Below are 19,396 nucleotides of genomic sequence, written 5' to 3' on the forward strand. Positions count from 1 at the left end.
ATGGAACAGATCCTTAGAGTTAGTGATGTTGCTTGGTTGCCAGCAACACAGACATTTAATCTGTAAACTCTAAACCATGAGACTACTCGTACACCAATTGCATGGCTGTAAAATCTAACTTTCTTTTTGAATTCTTTATTTTTGATTTTCAAAGTCTCGTACAAATCCAAACAACACAAACTCTTTCAACAATAGTATATAACATATAGAGTCTATTTTCCCTCCATCATTTCTGTTTCTTCTCTTTTATCCTCCAACCTGCATCCATCTATGATCCCTTGCCTGTTGATCTGTGCTCCTCCCCTTCTCCCCTCTTCCCTCTTCTCTTCCCCTCTCCCCTCATCCCCTCCTCTCATCTTTTTTGTTCAGGTGCCTGCCTGTGTTTTGCTCATAACTTGATGAAGGCCACAGGCCTGAGCGTTGGTTGCACTTCCAATAGCTGCTATATGACCTGTTGAGTTTCTCCAGCACTTTTGTGTATTAATACATGGGTGTTCACCATTGCTCTTCAATACTTCTCCATGCATTCTGACTTTAAATTTGCTTTTATTATAAAGTTGCATTGGTGACAACCCATGGTAATGTATCATGTTATAGTTAACAGAAGTGGTAACTGCTGTTGTGCATGTTTAAGATTTTAACTACATAATTTTGTGATGCAATATCCATTTATTAATCTGGACATTGGGAGGAAAATAGGGAAATGATTGATGGTGGAGCTGTATCTGTGCAACACCAAAGTGACCATTTTTAACCATATTTGTCTAAGTAATTACAGATACTATTCAATCACAGATAAAGTATATCATATACTTCCTTTCCTCTAGTCATACACAGTAGGAATGGCAGCCAATGTAGGGAATGCTCCTCTTGCAGAATGAAGCAGTAAACCTGATGATTTTATCTGTGAGAAGCGCCTCCAGATGACAAACCAAGTTAAGGGAGCTGGAATTTGATGCACTTCAGATCATTCAGGAGGCAGAGGGGATGATAGACAGGAGTTACAGGGATGCTATCACACTGAGAAGGCAGGAGGAGGATAGATGGGTGAGGGTCAGGAGAGGGAAAGGGAACAGGCAGGTAGTGCAGGGCACTCTATAGCTGTTTGCCTCAATAACAAGAATACCATTTTGGATATTGTTTGATTGTCAACCCATGGCAACCAGATCTCTGACAGAGTCTGGTCTAGTGGCTAAGAAGAGAAGGGAAGAGAAGAGGAGAGCTGCAGTGACAGGGGATTCCATAGTTAGGGGGACAGTTAAGAGGTTCTGTGGAAGTGATCCAGAATTCCGGATGGTATGTTGTCTCCCTGGTGCCAGGGCGCAAGATATCTCAGATCGAGTTCACGGAACTTTCAGGAGGGATGGTGAGCAGCCAGATATCATGGAGCATGTAGGAACCAATGATGTGGGTAGGAAGGGTGAGAGGTCCTGCAAGGAGAGTAAGGAATAAGGTTCAAGGATTGTGATCTCTTGATTGTTACCCATGGCTCATGCCAGTGCGGTTAGAAATAAGAGGTTAATACAGCTTAACATGTGGCTAAATCATGGTGCAGTAGGAAGGGCTTCAGTTTTCTGGACCCTGTTCAGACAGGGCAGTTTGCATCTGAACTGGAGGGGGACTAATATCCTTGCAGAAAGGTTTGCTAGTGCTGTTCCGGGGCGTCTAACCTGGATTTGCTAGGTTTTAGGAACTAGAATGACAGAGCAGTTAGAGGAGTGGAGGAGGGAAAAGATTATGTGAAAATTGCATGTAATGTTAGAAGTCAATGGTTTGTAATGGTAGAAATGTTCTCAGTTGCATATATTTCAATACAAGGAGTATTGCAGGAAAGGCAGACAAGCTCAGAGTGTGGATTGGCATGTGGAATTATGAACGTTGTCATTAATAAAACTTGGTTGCAGGAAGGGCAGAACTGGAAGATCAATGCTCTAAGTTTCAGTTGCTTCAGATGAGACAGAATGGTTGGGGGGAGCTCAATGAGAGGAGGAGGAGTGGCATTGCTCATCAGGGAATATATCACAGCTGTGCTCAGGAAAGACACACCAGAGGGCTCGCCCACTAAAACTTTCTGGATGGAGCTGAGAAATGGTAAAGATATGACCACATTCAGGAAGCTCTTTGTATTGTTTCCACTGGGCCACCCTTAACTAGGACACTAATTGTTTTTCCACTGAACACTCTCATCTCGGGGATTGGAGTGTTCTACCTTCAACTGGAAATGGGTGTCTTTCTGCTATCTCTTTTCCACTGGTTTTATCAGCTCGTTGCTGTCAGCAAACACGGGATATGAGTAAGGGTAGAGGTGGTTAATCCTCGGAGTGAAATGACATCATTTGATTCCGGTGTTTGGACAATGTTCCCTTTCCACTGGACCTTGTCCCAGTAAATTCCCAGTTAATTCCTGGGACAGGGTGCCAGTGGAAAAGGGGCTAAAGACCACCCAATAGACAATGAGAGTTAGAGGAGCAAATCTGTAGAGAGATATCAGACAGCTACAGGAAACATAAGGTTGTGATAGTAGGAGATTTTAATTTTCAACATATTGACTGGGACTCCCTTACTCTAAAAGGGCTGGATGGCTTGGAGTTTGTCAAATATGATCAGGAAAGTTTTCTAAATCAATATATTGAGGTACCAACTAAAGAGAGCGCAATACTGAATCTCAATGTTAAGGAATGAAAAAGGACAGGTGACAGTATGTGTCAGGGAAGATATTTTGGGACAAGTGATCAAAATGCCATTAATTTCAATTAATTTTGGAGAAGGATAGGTCTGGGCCTTGGGTTGAGATTCAAAATTGGAAAAGGCCAATTTTGAGGAAATGAGAAAGAATCTAGAATGTGTGGTTTGGGATAGGTTGTTTTTGGGCAAGGATGTGCAAAGTAAGTGGAGGACCTTCAAAGGTAAAATTTTGAGAGTACAGAGATCGTATGTTCCTATCAGGGTCAAAGACAAGGTTAGCAGGCAAAAGGAACCTTTTTTTTTTAAAGGGATATTTGGATCTAGTGCAGAAGAAGAAGAGCGAGGTGTATAGTAGATATAGGCAAAATGGAGCAAATGAGGTACTTGAGGAGAGTACAAAATGCAAAGAAAACCTCAAGAAAGAAATCAGGAAGGCTAAAAGAAGACATGAGGCTGCTTTGATAGACAATGTGAAGGAAACTCCTAAGGGTTTCGACAAGTATACGAAGAGCAAAAGGATAGTGAGGGACAAAATTGGTCCCCTTGTAAATCAAAGTGGTCGGCTATGTGTGTAGCCAAAAGAGATGGGGGAGATAATAAATGGATTTTTTGCATCAATATTTACTCAGGAAACTCACACAAATCAAGACGGAGGAGGTGCTTGCTGTCTTGAAGCAAATAAGAATGGATAAATCCCCAGGGCCTGAAAAGATATTCCCTCGGACCTTGAGGGAGGTTAGTGCAGAAATATTTAAAATGGCCTTAGCCATGGCTGTGGGGCCAGAAGATTGGAGGTAGCTCACGTTGTTCCATTGTTTAAAAAAGGCTCCAAAATTAACCCAGGTAATTATTAGGGCAGAGAGCCTGAGATCAGTAGTAGACAAATTATTCAAAGGTGTTCCAAGAAATCAGATAGCCAGGGACTGGTTAAGGATAGTCAACATGGTTCAGTGCGTGGTAAGTCATGTTTAACCAATCTTACAGAGTTTTTCTAGGAGGTTAGCAGAAAATTTGATGAAGGAATGACTGTGAATTTTACCTACATGGATGTTAGTAAGGCCTTTGATAAGGTCGCGTGTGGGAGACTCATCAGGAAGGGTCAGATGCTCAGTATTCATGGAGAAGTAGAAAATGAATATGACAATGTCTGGATGGGAAAAGCCAGAGGGTGGTAGTGGATGATTGCTTCTCAGACAGGAGCCCTGTGACTATTGGTGTGCCTCGAAGATCAGTGCTGTGACCATTGTTGTTTGTCATTTATATCAATGATCTGGATGATGTGGTAAATTGGATTAACAAGTTTGCAGATGACAAAGATTGGATGTGTTGTGGTCAGTGATGAAGACTTTTAAAGCTTGCAGAGGGATTTGGACCAGCTGGAAAAATGGGCTGAAAAATGGCAATGGAATTTAATGCAGGTAAGTGTTTGGTGTTGATTTTGGAAGGACAAACCAAAGTAGGACATGCACAGTAAATCATAGGGCACTGAGGAGTGTGGCAGAACAGAGGGATCTGGGAATACAGATACGTTATTCCCAGGTGGATAGGGTTGTAAAGAGAGGTTTTAGCATATTGGCCTTTATAAATAGAAGTATTGAGTATAGGAGCTGGGATGTTATGGTAAGGTTATATAAGACATTGGTGAGGCCAAATTTGGGATACTGTGTGCAGTTTTGGTCACTTATCTACAAGAAGGATGTCAATAAGATAAAAAGAATGCAGAGAAGATTTACTAGGATGTTGCCTGGAGTTCAGGAATGGATTTACATGGAAAGGTTAAACAGGTTAGCACTTTATTCTTGGAGCATAGAAGAGTGAGGGGAGAAAATTATGAGGGGGATAAACAGAGTAAATATAGGTAGGCTGAGGGTAGATGAGATATAAACCAGAGACATGAGTTAAAGGTAAAATGGGAAAATTTTAGGGGGAACAAGAATGGGAACTTCTTTACAGAGAGTGGGGGAGTGTGGAATGAGCTTCCAGCTGAAGAGGTGAATGCAGGCTTAATTTTAACATTTTAAGAAGAATTAAAACAGACACATGAAAGGGATGGGTATGGAGGGCTATGGACTGGGTGCAGGTCAGTGGGGCCAGGCAGAATAATGTTTCGGCACAGACTTGAAGGGCTAGAGGGGCCTGTTTCGGGGTTGTAAGGTTCTATGGTTCTAAAGCAGTTTATATTGATCTTGGCCTCAAATTGAATATTGTTTAAAGATTCAACCATTGTGAATTAACTTTCATAATCAGATGTTGCACAACACTGCTTTGCAGACTACTTACACAACAGTGCCTCTTTCATCATCAAACAGAATGATGTAGCCAAAAGTGAATTACTGTGCCCATATGTCTAGATCTTGAACTGCTGTAAATGTAGCACATGAGCATATAAAAGACATCTCTTGGCTACCACAGATACTCGACGAAACCATGTCACACTGCCTCAGGATGATTCCAGACTTCATTTGCTATTTGATACTATATTTCTGGGTTTTCTGGTCTCTGATAGATTGTTCCTGTTCCTCCAGACAACACTTTGTCTATCTCAATCCACCCTCGCGAGCAAGCCAGAATGGGTTACAGATACTTATCTGCACTGCGGACCACCAGAGATGCAGGTGTACAGAAACTGCACTAAACACTGAGAGACAGCTCTCTGGAAGTTCCTGTAAGAACACCTGACCATAGTCCTGAAGGTTCTCAGTCAGGGTAGCTAATAGTTCTGTATTACAGTGGAAAAGTGTCTGCCTCTGTTCAAAGCAACATCCTTTCCCTTGTGTTTGAAATCGGCTCTTGACAAAAATGGAGAGGGGAAAAGCTTAAGATAATTTGGAAGGCCAGCCTGGAATGCACTCTCAGGGGAAGTGGTATAGCAGATATTAGAGCAATAGTTAAAAGGCAGACACACTAACTGGCGGGGAATAATGAATACAGACTGTCTGCAGGTAAGTAGGGGCAGTTTAATTTGGCATCATGGTCAGTACAGACATGGTGGGCCAAATGGCCTGTTGCTGTGCATTCTTCTTACCCTTTGCCTCTCCAGCCTCTTTGAACAGGGGACATCCATTGATTGGGTGATATTGTCAAGACCTTTGAAGTCTCTCAGGGACCTCCAGAAATGGACTCTCTGTTTTCTGGAATCTATGGGGCAACCACAGTGAAATGAACAGCAATGTGCAGAATCTGGAAGAAGAGCACTGGTTATGTTTAGTGTCTGCGCCTTTAGAGGCAGTTATTGCTCTCTCTGGTTTGTGTAAGTGCCAAGACCAGTGAGAATTTGACCAGTAATGCCCACTGTTCCTATGGCAGCATTAAGGCAGTGAGCTGAGCATTCCTGAATCTGAGCCCCTGTTAATGAATTGTGTAATCTACTGGGAGTTTTGGAAATAGAAATAATCAATTATGTAACAAGGCTTCAACACTAACCAGCACAAATGAATTTCAAGGTCAATCTGTTCAATTTTAAAACTGCTTTCCTAACACAACCACCTCTGCCCATTGGACAGATGCCAAGGCTCCATGCAGTCATCTTCTATGTCGAGTAAATTCAGGAAAATTGTAAAACTAAAACCTTTACCCTGGCCTGTAAGTTTCTCGATTAGTAGGTAGGTTAATCCCACTTTGTTTTCTGTACAATAACCTCAATTTTCAATTCATGTCAGTTCAAAATCTAAAATTCCATGCTTTCTAAAGTAAAACACTAAAGTCTGCAGACAATGGTAAAGACACAATGCTGGAGAAACTCAGCAGGTCAAAGAGTGTCCTTTATTTAGCAAAGGTAAAAATACAGAACCTACGTTTTGAGCATCCAAATAAAAAGGAAAGGGGGGAGGCATGGGGGGGGGGGAGGAAGAGGAGCATGGAAGCAAAAACTGGAGGTAATAGAGAGGGAAAAGGTTAGAGAGCTAAGGGAAAGAAGACAGAGGGCAGGGAAGGGAGGGGTGGGGGGGAAGGGAGAGTAGGTTGGCAGAAACCGGGAAAGACGATGTTAATGCTTAGCTCACTGTTCTACTCATTTCCAATCCCATCTACAAGTTTGCGAATGACACCAGTTGTCGGCAGAATCACAAACGGCAATGAGGAAGAGTACAGGAGGGAGATAGATCAGTTCGTTGAATAGTTTATCTACCATATCCTTGAGCTCAATGTCAGCAAAACCAAGGAGATGATTGTGGACTTCAGGAGGAAGTCAGAGGAACATGACCCAATCCTCATTGAGAGCTCAGTGGTGGAGAGGGTGAAGAAATTCAAACTTCTGGATGTCAACATCCTCTACATTGATACAATCACAAAGAAGGCTCGCCAATGGCTATACTTTGTGAGGTGTCAGGAGATTCGGTATGTCACTAAAGACTCTCGTAAATTTCAACAAGTGTACTATGGAAAGCATTCTGGCTGGTTGCATCACTCTCTGGTATGGAGGCGCCAACTCTCAGAATAAGAATAAACTCCAGAGGGTTGTTAACTCAGCCTGTGACATCACAGGCATCAGACTTCACTCCATCAAGGACATCTATATGAGGCGGTGTCTTAAAAAAATCAGCCTCTATCCTCAAAAATACCCCACCGCCCAGGACATGCCCTCTTCACTCAACGGCACAAGGTCAGCTTCTTCCCCACTGCCATCCAGTTCCTGAATAATTAATGAAACAAAAGGCACTGCCTTACTTTTTCTGCACTATTTTTTATATATATTCATTGTTCCTGAGATGGTTATAAATTGTATGTTTTCACTCTGATGCTGCCACAAAACACCAAATTTCATGACTTGTTCATGACAATAAATTCTGATTCTGGGTGGTGGGTGATTAACATAGACTGTTCCAGTTTCTGCTAACCTGATCTCCCTACCCCCCCCCCCCATCTTCTTTCCCTCAGCTCACAACCCACTTCCCTCTCTATTCACCTACCATCCCTCCTCCCTTCTGCACCTATTACTCCTGCCTTTGCTACATGCTCCTCCTTACCTTTTTATTCAGATGCCTGCTGACATTTTTCCATGCCTTTTTTTAAATTTTTTTTATTTTTCACACTATAAACCACATTGATCAAGATACATACATTTATCTTTTCAAATATATACAGTGTTATTTTCTCCCCCCCCCCTCTTCCCATCCCACCCTCCCTACCTCCCCTCCCATTCATTTAAAGCACAGAATCTAAGATACATTAAACCCGTCAAACAATGTTGTCACTCAATAAAAATAAACAAGAAGTTCCACTGAGTCAATTCTTTTCATTTCCTTCTCCTTCTGTCATTTTAGGTGGTAGATGTCCCCGGTAGGTTTTCTCTATTGTGTTTCATGTATGGCTCCCATATTTATTTAAATATTGTAATATTATTTCTTAAATTATATGTTATTTTTTCTAGTGGAATACATTTATCCATTTCTATATACCATTGTTGTATTCTCAAGTTATCTTCTAATTTCCAGGCTGACATAATACATTTTTTTGCTACAGCTAGGGCTATCCTAACAAATCTTTTTTGTGCACCATCCAAATCAAGTCCAAATTCTTTGTTTTTTATGTTTCTTAGGAGGAAGATCTCTGGGTTTTTGGTATATTGCTTTTTGTGATTTTATTTAATATCTGGTTTAGATCTTCCCAAAATTTTTTCACTTTCTCACATGTCCAAATTGCATGAATTGTTGTTCCCATTTCCTTTTTACAGCGAAAACATCTGTCAGATACTGTTGGGTCCCATTTATTTAACTTTTGAGGTGTAATGTATAGCCTGTGTATCCAATTATATTGTATCATACGTAACCTCGTGTTTATTGTATTTCTCATAGTTCCAGAGCATAACTTCTCCCATGCTTCCTTCTTTATCTTTATGTTTAAACCTTGTTCCCATTTTTGTTTAGTTTTACTATTTGTTTCCTCATTCTCCTTTTCTTGCAGTTTAATATACATATTTGTTATAAATTTTTTGATTATCATTGTGTCTGTAATCACATATTCAAAATTACTTCCCTCTGGTAACCTCAGACTGCTTCCCAATTTGTCCTTCAAGTAGGATTTCAGTTGGTAGTATGCCAACACTGTATCTTGAGTTATATTATATTTATCCTTTATTTGTTCAAAGGATAATAATTTATTTCCTGAAAAGCAATTTTCTATTCTTTTGATCCCTTTTTTCTCCCATTCTCTAAAGGAAAGGTTATCTATTGTAAAAGGGATTAGCTGATTTTGCGTCAGTATTAGTTTTGGTAATTGGTAATTTGTTTTATTCCTTTCTACATGAATCTTCTCCCAAATATTGAGCAGATGATGTAATACTGGAGAATTCCTACGTTGTACCAATTTTTCATCCCATTTATATAATATATGTTCAGGTATCTTCTCCCCTATTTTATCTAGTTCTAATCTACTCCAATCTGGCTTTTCCCTTGTTTGATAAAAATCTGATAGGTATCTTAATTGTGCGGCTCTATAACAATTTTTAAAGTTTGGCAGTTGTAAGCCTCCTTGTTTATACCATTCTGTTAATTTATCTAGTGCTATCCTCGGTTTCCCCCATTCCATAAAAATTTCCTTATTATTTTCTTTAACTCCTTAAAGAATTTCTCCGTCAAGTGTATTGGCAATGCCTGAAATAGGTATTGTATCCTTGGGAAAATGTTCATTGTAATACAGTTTATCCTTCCTATTAGTGTTAGTGGTAAGTATTTCCAATGCTCTAAGTCGTCCTGTAATTTTTTCATTAGTGGATAATAATTGAGTTTATATAGATGACCAAGGTTTTTATTTATTTGTATACCTAGGTATCGTATTGCTTGCATTTGCCATCTGAATGGTGATTCCTTCTTAAATTTTGAGAAATCCGCATTATTCATTGGCATTGCTTCACTTTTATTTGCGTTAATCTTGTAACCCGACACTTCTCCATATTCCTTCAATTTCTTATGTAATTCTTTTATTGATATTTCTGGTTCTGTTAAGTATACTATAACGTCATCTGCAAATAAACTGATTTTATATTCCTTGTCTTTTATTTTTATCCCTTTTATTTTATTTTCTGTTCTTATCAGTTCTGCTAGTGGTTCTATAGCTAACGCGAACAGTGAGGGAGATAGTGAACATCCCTGCCTTGTTGATCTGCATAAGTTAAATTGCTTTGATATATATCCATTTACTGTCACTTTCGCCAATGGCCCCTTATATAATGCTTTAATCCAATTAATATACTTCTCTGGTAAACTGAATTTTTGTAATACTTTGAATAAATAATTCCATTCTACTCTGTCAAAGGCCTTCTCTGCGTCTAAAGCAACTGCTATTGTTGGAGCTTTATTCCCTTCTACTGCATGAATTAAGTTAATAAATTTACAAATATTGTCTGTTGTTTGTCTTTTTTTAATAAATCCAGTTTGGTCTAGATTTACTATTTTTGGTACATAGTCGGCTAATCTGTTTGCTAATAGTTTAGCTATTATCTTATAATCTGTGTTAAGTAAAGATATTGGTCTATATGATGCTGGTGCAAGTGGATCTTTCCCTGTCTTTGGTATTACTGTAATTATTGCTGTTTTGCATGAATCTGCTAAGCTTTGTGTTTTATCAATCTGGTTGATTACTTCCAGGAGGGGAGGAATTAATAAATCTTTAAATGTTTTATAGAATTCTATTGGGAATCCATCCTCTCCTGGTGTTTTATTATTTGGTAGTTTTTTTTATTATCTCTTGTATTTCTACTATTTCAAATTGTTCTGTTAATTTATTTTGTTCCTCTATTTGTAATTTTGGTAGTTCAATTTTGGTTAAAAATTCATCTATTTTGTCTTCTTTCCCTTCGTTTTCAGTTTGGTATAATTGTTTGTAGAATTCTCTGAAGTTTTCATTAATCTCCGTTGGATTATATGATTTGTTTGTCTTTTTTCCTTGATGCCAATGCCATTCTCTTAGTTTGTTCTGTCTTAAGCTGCCATGCTAGAATTTTGTGTGTTTTTTCTCCTAGTTCATAATATTTCTGTTTTGTCTTCATATGTTCTTCTCCACCTTATATGTTTGTAGTGTTTCATATTTTATTTTTTTATCTGCAAATTTTCTTCTTTTAGTTGTGTCTTCCTTCATTGCTAATTCTTTTTCTATATTTACTATTTCCCTTTCCAACTGCTCTGTTTCCTGATTGCAGTCCTTCTTCATCTTGGTTACATAACTTATTATTTGCCCTCTGATGAACGCTTTCATTGCGTCCCATAGTATAAACTTATCTTTCACTGATTCTGTATTTATTTCAAAGTACATTTTAATTTGTCTTTCAATTAATTCTCTAAAATCCTGCCTTTTAAGTAGCATGGAGTTTAATCTCCATCTATACATTCTTGGAGGGATGTCCTCTAACTCTATTGTCAATATCAGGGGTGAGTGGTGCGATAATATTCTAGCTTTATATTCTGTTTTTCTTACTCTGTCTTGCATACGAGCTGATAACAGGAATAGGTCTATTCTTGAGTATGTTTTATGTCTACACGAATAATATGAATATTCCTTTTCCTGTGGGTGTTGTTTCCTCCATATATCCAAAAGTTGCATTTCTTGCATCGATTTAATTATAAATTTGGTTACTTTGTTCTTTCTGTTAATTTTTTTCCCAGTTTTATCCATGTTTGAATCCAAATTAAGGTTGAAATCCCCTCCTATTACTATGTTCCCTTGCGTGTCTGCTATCTTCAAAAAAATATCTTGCATAAATTTTTGATCTTCTTCGTTAGGTGAATATACATTGAGTAAATTCCAAAACTCCGAATATATCTGACATTTTATCATTACATATCTCCCTGCTGGATCTATTATTTACTCTTCTATTTTAATTGGTACATTTTTACTGATTAATATAGCTACTCCTCTAGCTTTTGAATTATATGACGCTGCTGTTACATGTCCTACCCAATCTCTCTTTAATTTCTTGTGCTCCATTTCAGTTAAATGTGTTTCTTGCACGAATGCTATATCAATTTTTTCTTTTTTCAGTAAATTTAGCAGTTTCTTCCTTTTGATTTGGTTATGTATTCCGTTAATATTTAAAGTCATATAGTTCAACGTAGCCATTTCATACTTTGTTTATCTTTCCTTTCCATTTCCTCATCAACTTTCCTTCTTATCCATTTCTGTTTTCTTATTTTGAACACTTTATAAGACAACATTTCTAAAACATCAAATATTTCCCTTATTCTCCTATCTAAAATTTCTTTAACCCCACTATCCCCTGCCCTTCCTGAGTTGCCCTTTATCCCTTGTCGGGCCACCACATCTCCCCTCTCCATTTGGATTTGCGAATTCACTCGCAAGCGTCAACTGATTTCGCAGTGACCATAACTCCTCCCCACCCAGCCCCCCCAGAAAAGATTTTAATTTTCATATATAACAAAGGTCACTCTCTTAATTCCCTCCTTACTTCCTCTCTTCCCTTTCTTTCCCTTATTTATTCTTATCTATACATATATATATATATATATATATATATATATATACAACCATACATATAGTTCGTGGTCATTTTTACTCTCGTTACATGTCTTAATCTCTCTGTCTGTTTTGAACTTGTTCTGCAAATTTTCATGCTTCCTCCGGATCCGAGAATAGTCTGTTTTGCTGCCCTGGAATAACTATTTTAAGTACCGCTGGGACTTTAGCATAAATTTATATCCTTTTTTCCATAGGATCGCTTTTGCTGTATTAAACTCCTTTCTCTTCTTCAGGAGTTCAAAACTTATGTCTGGATAGAAAAAAATTTTTTGACCTTTGTATTCAAGTGGCTTTTTGTCTTCTCTTATTTTCTACATTGCTTTCTCCAATATATTTTCTCTTGTTGTATATCTTGGGAATTTTACTAGAATGGATCTTGGTTTTTGTTGTGGCTGTGGTTTCGGGGCTAATGTTCTATGTGCCCTTTCTATTTCCATTTCTTCCTGTAATTCTGGTCTTCCTAGGACCCTGGGGATCCAATCTTTTATAAATTTTCTCATATTCTTGCCTTCATCTTCCTTAAGGCCTACTATCTTTATATTATTTCTTCTATTATAATTTTCCATTATATCTATCTTCTGAGCTAACAGCTCTTGTGTCTCTTTAACTTTTTTTATTAGATTCTTCTAATTTCTTTTTTAAGTCCTCTACTTCCATTTCTACGACTGTTTCTCGTTCTTCCACCTTGTCCACTCTTTTTCCTATATCTGACGTGACCATATCTAATCTATTCATTTTTTTCTTCTGTACTTTTAATTCTTCTTTTTATTTCACTAAATTCTTGTGATTGCCATTCTTTTACTGATTCCATATATTCTTTAAAAAAAATATATCCATTGTCTTGCCTTTCCCTTCTTCTTCCATTTCTCTGTGTTCTTCTTCTTCTTCTTCCTCTGGGTTGGTCATCTGTTGTTTCCTTGTTTTCTTTTTACTCTCTTCTTTCTTGTTCTCGTTGTTTTCTATGTTCTCTTCCTGTTGTTGTGTTGCAGCTGTCATTCTCAGCTGTGGAGATCGACTCCTCAGCTGGTCCCCCCTCCCGTCTTTTTTTTTGTCATGCGCAGTTGCGCACTTTTGCTTGGCTCTGCGAGCCATTTTTGTAGTCCCGAGCTCGGGACTTCAACTGAACTTAGGGAGCGGGCTTCTCTCTCCGTGGCAGGCCTCCTCGGACAGGTAAGGCCTTCACCTTCTTCTTCCGACGTCCTTTCTTCTTCTCATTGCTTTCGACTTTTCTTTCTTCGCTGCCATTTTTTTCCCACCTTTACTTTCACTTTATTTTAATTTTTGCGTTTGTGCCTTTGTGTTTTCTGTGTTTTTTTAAAACTTTTCCGGAGAGGGCTGGAGTTCCCCGACCGGCCACTACTCCATCACGTGACTCCTCCGTTTTTCCATGCCTTGATGAAGGGCTCATCCCAAGTCGTGGGTTATGTATTTTTGTATTTTTACTCTATGGACACTATTTGACCTGCTGAGTTTCTCCAGCATTGTGTTTTACTCCATGCTTTCTAACCTTGTTCACTGGATTGAATGCCTGTCATAGGACTTGTAAAGTTTTAGTCATGTAAAAGACATATAAAGCACCCAGGCAGCAAAGATAAAACACTGGCCCGTGGATTTTTTATTTGCATAAATGCAGTGGTTCAAATTATAACAACTGTTGCTTTTGGTTTCCACAGATTCCCCACGTAGGTCATGGTGGTACTCTTGGTATCTGTGGATCTGCTGGCTTCTCAGCACAGTAGGAATTGTATGCATCCTAATAGCCCATGAACATTACACTGTGGATGTTTTAGTGGCCTACTACATTACGTCAAGACTCTTCTGGTGGTACCATACAATGGCCAATATTCCGGTGAGTTTCTGATGGATCTCAAATACATTTAAGGTTTTATCACACTTTCAAGCAAACCATGACAGCAAAATGAAAACGTTTGTTTTTCTTTTTCCAACCTATCCCGTCCTCTCTAATTCCTTGCTACACTTTATCCTTCCTGTTCAATATTGAAATCAAGAGTAGTGGACCTTTGCCCAATTTGGCTCCCATGTAATTTCAACATCACTGAAATAACATTCTCTTTTATTTTTAGAGTGAGCCACACCACCACTTTAAAAGGTAGTAATATCTTGGCCCCGAAGCATTTGGATTTAGGTCCTCAGTTTTAGAGAAAACTTAAATTAGTAAATGCATGTGCACTTGGTTTTTAAGGTTTTTTTCAAACTCTGATTATTACATGTTTCATCAGGATAATTTAATGAATGTATAATGCCTTCTAAAAAAAAGTTCTTGTTTATTCTCAACAGACCTTGAAAACCCCCTCACAGACCAATCACATTTCTCAGGTTTGGTGGTTCCAAGCTTTCCTTTTCCTTGAGAAGAATGTGCACAGTTCAGTTCCTTGCTCCTACGTGTGGCCTCTCTCATGGCCCCCAAGCTGCCTGAAGTTGTCATGCTGGAGATATTCAAGAGTTCAGAAATTATGACAGGCCATGGAGGACCGCTCTGTACTCCTCAAAAGAGAAAATTTTGCCTTTGTGGTTTACATTCAGTTCCACCTAATAAATTAATCAAATATTTTCCCAGTTACCTGAACACAAGCTTAAGATACCTAAGTTAGTTATGAACTATTGTCTGTTGCCTTTTTAATATGCATTTATCTTCAGCTTTAATATCACAAGTCAAACATCTGAAATTAAGTAATTACTTGAATCATTCCTTAAGTGTTCCTTACATGTACAGAACAGAAGGTAGGGCCTTGAACTTGATCTCGAGCTGTGATTTAGGAAACAGATAAATATTCAGATTCTTAGCAAATGTAGTCTGACTGTGGTAGGGCATGCTACTTGAAAAAAATATACAGATAGGACTGCAAGCTATCCTACTGATTATATTTTAATGAAACTATAGAACAAATTATTTTGCACATTATTTCAGACAAAACTGTGAACTTTGAGATACCAGCCTAACTGTCCCATGTCTGCAAAAATTGGGATTTAATTATGATTTATTGCTAGCCTCAATGTCAAAAAGAATGGGGAAGGTTTTTTCCTTTCATTCTGGAAACTTAACACTTTGCAACAAGTAAAATAAAGTTAATGGGCTCCTCTCTACTGAAGGTTATGCATGTGCCAGAAAAAAATACAATTCAAATGGGAGGAAACACAATTGCTTTAGTGCCATTGAGTGAGGAGAACAGTATCAACTGGCAGACTGCTGAATGTTATCCAAGGACTGATAGTGGAAGTGTACACAGGCAAATATTGGACAGGCTTGCCTTATGTTTCCAGTCCATCTGCTTTCAAATGCTAGGTCACCAGCTGGGCTTGCAAGTGAAGTCAGCATTGAACTGAGTGGCTACAGGACTGTTATCTCAGTGTGGAATCACAGCTTTCAGCCAGGAAGATGAAACTGAGGTTGGTGGGATGAAGTCTTCCTATTCCAAGATAGCTTCATTCTATCTGCAATTATTTTTCTAAAGATCAATTCTTTAAAGACCTTCTTTTCTAAAGAAGGTGAGATTTGGAAGTAACAATTGGAGAAGATTCAACAGTTAAATCTTGACATCAGTTGCATTGTTTAATTTTGAAGTTTTTCATGTTTGAAGTTTATTATTTCATGTTTGTAATGACCAGGAAATTTAGTAGATTTAATGTTTGAATGTTTCTGGTTTTCCCCTGTTATTAGATAAATTCTATTGACTAAAATTTGATCTGTTACAACTTATTTTAGTCTAAAAGTCTGTATATTATACATCACTTTCAGTAACAGGAAAAATGGACTTGTGGCTCATTATGAAGACCAGTATTGCAAGTGTGTTAAATCTACATATATATCTTTTATTTTGTAAATTAATTCATTACTTCATCATCAAAATGTTGGTGAATCAGGTCATTCCGTGAAAGGATCATTCATCCATTGCCAAATCTAATCTAACTAGTGTCAAGTCTCGCAGACATGCAAAAAAATTCTTGCACAATAAAAAGTATTGTTATGGATTCCTGAGTCAGGAACAACTGCTTAAGTTTTTGCTTGATGAATAAGTTTGGTAAGAGGTTGCAGTGTTCCATGAGCATGCATTTGTATCTCCACCAAACCAATGACTTAAGAAAGAAACAGAAGTAAATCTTTGCACCAGAGTGAGTCACCACCTTCTCCTCGTCTCTCCCTTCCCCCAACAGCACAGATACCAGCATTAGGTTGATAACACTCTCTGCAAGGATTGTTTGAGCTACATTTGGTATCTTTCTTCTTTATCCTGCTCCACCTCTGAGAATGTCCTATGGAAGAATCTCAGTGTTCTTCTCCAAACCCAAGCTTCTATGGAGATATGAAATACACAAACATGTTGGTGAAACTCAAAAGGTCATGCAGCATCCACAGAAAGTAAAGGATAACCAAGTTTCCATACCTGACGAAAGGTCTAGGCCAAACATGTGGTTACCAGTTAATTCCTTTGGATGCTGTGTGACCTTCTGATTTTCTCCAGCACATTTGTGTATTGCATCCAACCCCAGCATCTGCTGACTTTCTTGTTCTACTCCATCTCTACAGGTATGTTCCATTCTATTGCCCTGGAGCTAATCTGTTGGAAAGTCTTTCTCTCTACATGCACAATCACACGCATGCACACATAGATATGCCAAATGCACACACACAAGCATGCACAGTCACAGACATACAGATACATGTAGGCATCTTTATTCAATTGATTGGGAGATAATCTTGAAATTGGTTTCTTGTTTGTAACAGCTCATTCAGTTATGAGGAAAGAATTGAGCTGAGTCACTAAGCTACCTCTATGGTTCAGTTTGAACCCTAAGCCTTCATAACAAAGATAAAAATAACAATTATAGACATTTCTCTTTTGAACGGTCAAAGTTTATATACATATATTTCCTACTTTATAAAACTTAGTAGTACAGGTCATTTGGTCAATGATATTGTACTGACCTATACAAACCTACTCAACAGTTTAGTGCTTCCCTACCTCACACCTATGACCCTCATTTTTCTTGTATCCATGTATCTAACAATATTTTAAGTATGTCCTTATTGTACCAGCATCCACTGCCACCTTTCGCAATGCATTCCACATACCCACTACTCTCCGTATTTTAAAAAAAAAATGTACTCCTGTCGTCTACCCTAAAATTTCCTCCTCTCACCTTGTACAGATGTGTTCTGGTGATTGTTATTTTTGCCCTGGAGGAAAGAAAAAGTGCTGACTATCCACCGTAACTATACTTCTCATAATCTTGTAGACGTCAATTAAGTCACCTCTGATCCTTCTTTGCTCCAGGGAGAACATTCCTAGTAGTTAACCTTGCCTCTTAAGTCATGTTCTCCAACAAAGCAACATCCACATAAATCTCCTCTGCATTCTCTCCATAACTTCCACAACCTTCCTGTAATGAGGTGACCAGAAATGAACCCAATATTTCAAGTGTGGTCAAACCAGAGTTATATAGACCTGCATCAAGGCTCTTTACCTCAATCCCCTGATGAATGAAGGCCAGCAAACAATGAGCCCTTTTATTGATCTGGTCAACCTATGTGGCAACCTTAAGAGATCTATGGATTTAGAGCTCAAGGTCCCCTGTTAAGGATCCTACCGTTAACCACATACTTCATCTTCAAGTTCAACCTTCCAAAGTGCATCTCTTCACATTTATCCAGATTGAACTCCAACCATCATCTATATGCTACTGTAACCTTCAATAACTTTCTGTACTATCCACAACACCTCCAACATTTGTATCATCTGAAAACTTAATGACCCATCCTAACACTTCTTTGTCTAGGCCATTTATAAAAATCATAAAGGGCAGGGGCCTCAGAACAGATCCCTGCACAACTCCACTAGTCAATGACATCCAGGTAGAATATCTTCCCTTTACTACTATCCTCTATGTAGGCAAGCCAATTCTGAATCCACCCAGCCAAGGTTCCTTAGAACCCATGCCTCATGACGTCCTGAATGAATGCACCATGGGTGACCTTGTCAAATTCCTTACTAAAATCCATATACACCACGGCTCTACCTTCATCAATTTCTTATCACTTCCTCAATAAACTCAATTAGGCTCATGAGGCAGAACCTGCCCCTTACAAAATATGCTGACCATCTCTGAGAAGACTATGCTTCTCTAAATGCTTGTGAATCTTGTCCCCAATAGTTTGCTGACCTCGGATGTAAGACTCACTGCTTTATAATTCCCAGAATTTTCATAATTTTTTGAATCAAAGGGACAACATTTTCAATTCTTCAATCCTCTGTGGCCAGGAGGACACAAACTCATTGCCAATGCCATAGCAATGACTTCCCTCACTTCCTGAGGTAACCTGGAGTACATCTTGTCCACTCCTGGGGACATACTAGTCTGAATGTTTTTAACAAGATCCAGCACTTCCTCTTGCTTAACTTCAACATGTTCTCTACTGGCCTACATTGACCAAGGTCTCCCTCTCTGGTGAAATTCAATTTTGGAAAATGTAGATAATTCTCTAAGCTTTGAGACTTAATTTAAATGTCCCTAAAGACTATACTTTGTTGTCATGGCACCTAAATGCTGTTCGGAACATTTGCACCTCTAAATTCATATTGTACAAAGAACTGAAGAAAGCTGTAAAGCTTTACTAAGGGATACAATCATTGATATTTTTATTATTAAAGATGTTGCTGTTATATTTAAGTAATCTTTGAAAGTAATCTCATGCCTTTAGCCCTAATCTGCATGTATATATAATATATATTTGTCACAGAAAATGTTGCAATTATTGTGTATACAATTGGAGTAAAATATTTGATTATTAAAATGATTTTATTCTCATTAATTACTTGTGGACCAGTTATTTCAACATAGTTTATTTATCATCTCATTATTCTTCCCTCCTTCGTTAACAGTTTTGATTCCTGTTGGAGATAGGTTCACTCACCTGTACCTGACAAATGTGGCCTTACCTTGTGTGTCTGATCAGTGAAATTTGGTGGGCTCTTTTCTCTTGCTGTTCCAAGTATCCATGACTGTCCTAGTACAAATATTCATTCAAACCTGTTATGGAATACTCGTACTCACTCACCCAGTATTGCAACACCATAGTTATAATTAATTCTAAGCAGACATGCATCTAACCTAAAGTGGCTCCTTTCTGTGTGTTTTAATGAGGCGTTTGATATTAGCTTTATTGCCTTGGTAATTCATGTATGAAGATGTTTGAACCGTCCATTTGTGAGGGCTACATTTTCTC

General features: G+C 38.3%; 1 protein-coding gene across 7 annotated transcripts in view; it reads left to right on the forward strand.

Moving 5' to 3' along the window:
- Nucleotides 1-19,396, forward strand: part of sgms2a (sphingomyelin synthase 2a) — a 138,818-nt gene that overhangs the window by 99,468 nt on the left and 19,954 nt on the right. For 6 of the 7 annotated variants that reach the window (XM_069925760.1, XM_069925767.1, XM_069925762.1 and 3 more), the window contains 2 exons: nt 13,827-14,002; nt 14,452-18,982. In XM_069925760.1, coding sequence (XP_069781861.1) covers nt 13,827-14,002; nt 14,452-14,631 — 356 coding nt within the window. In that variant the 3' untranslated portion in view covers nt 14,632-18,982. Of the gene's footprint in view, nt 1-13,826; nt 14,003-14,451; nt 18,983-19,396 lie in introns of those variants that run through there. The other variant, XM_069925763.1, reaches the window with a different exon arrangement.

Source organism: Narcine bancroftii, chromosome 3 (genome assembly GCF_036971445.1).
Source record: "Narcine bancroftii isolate sNarBan1 chromosome 3, sNarBan1.hap1, whole genome shotgun sequence".
In the NCBI taxonomy this organism is placed as follows: Eukaryota; Metazoa; Chordata; class Chondrichthyes; order Torpediniformes; family Narcinidae; genus Narcine; species Narcine bancroftii.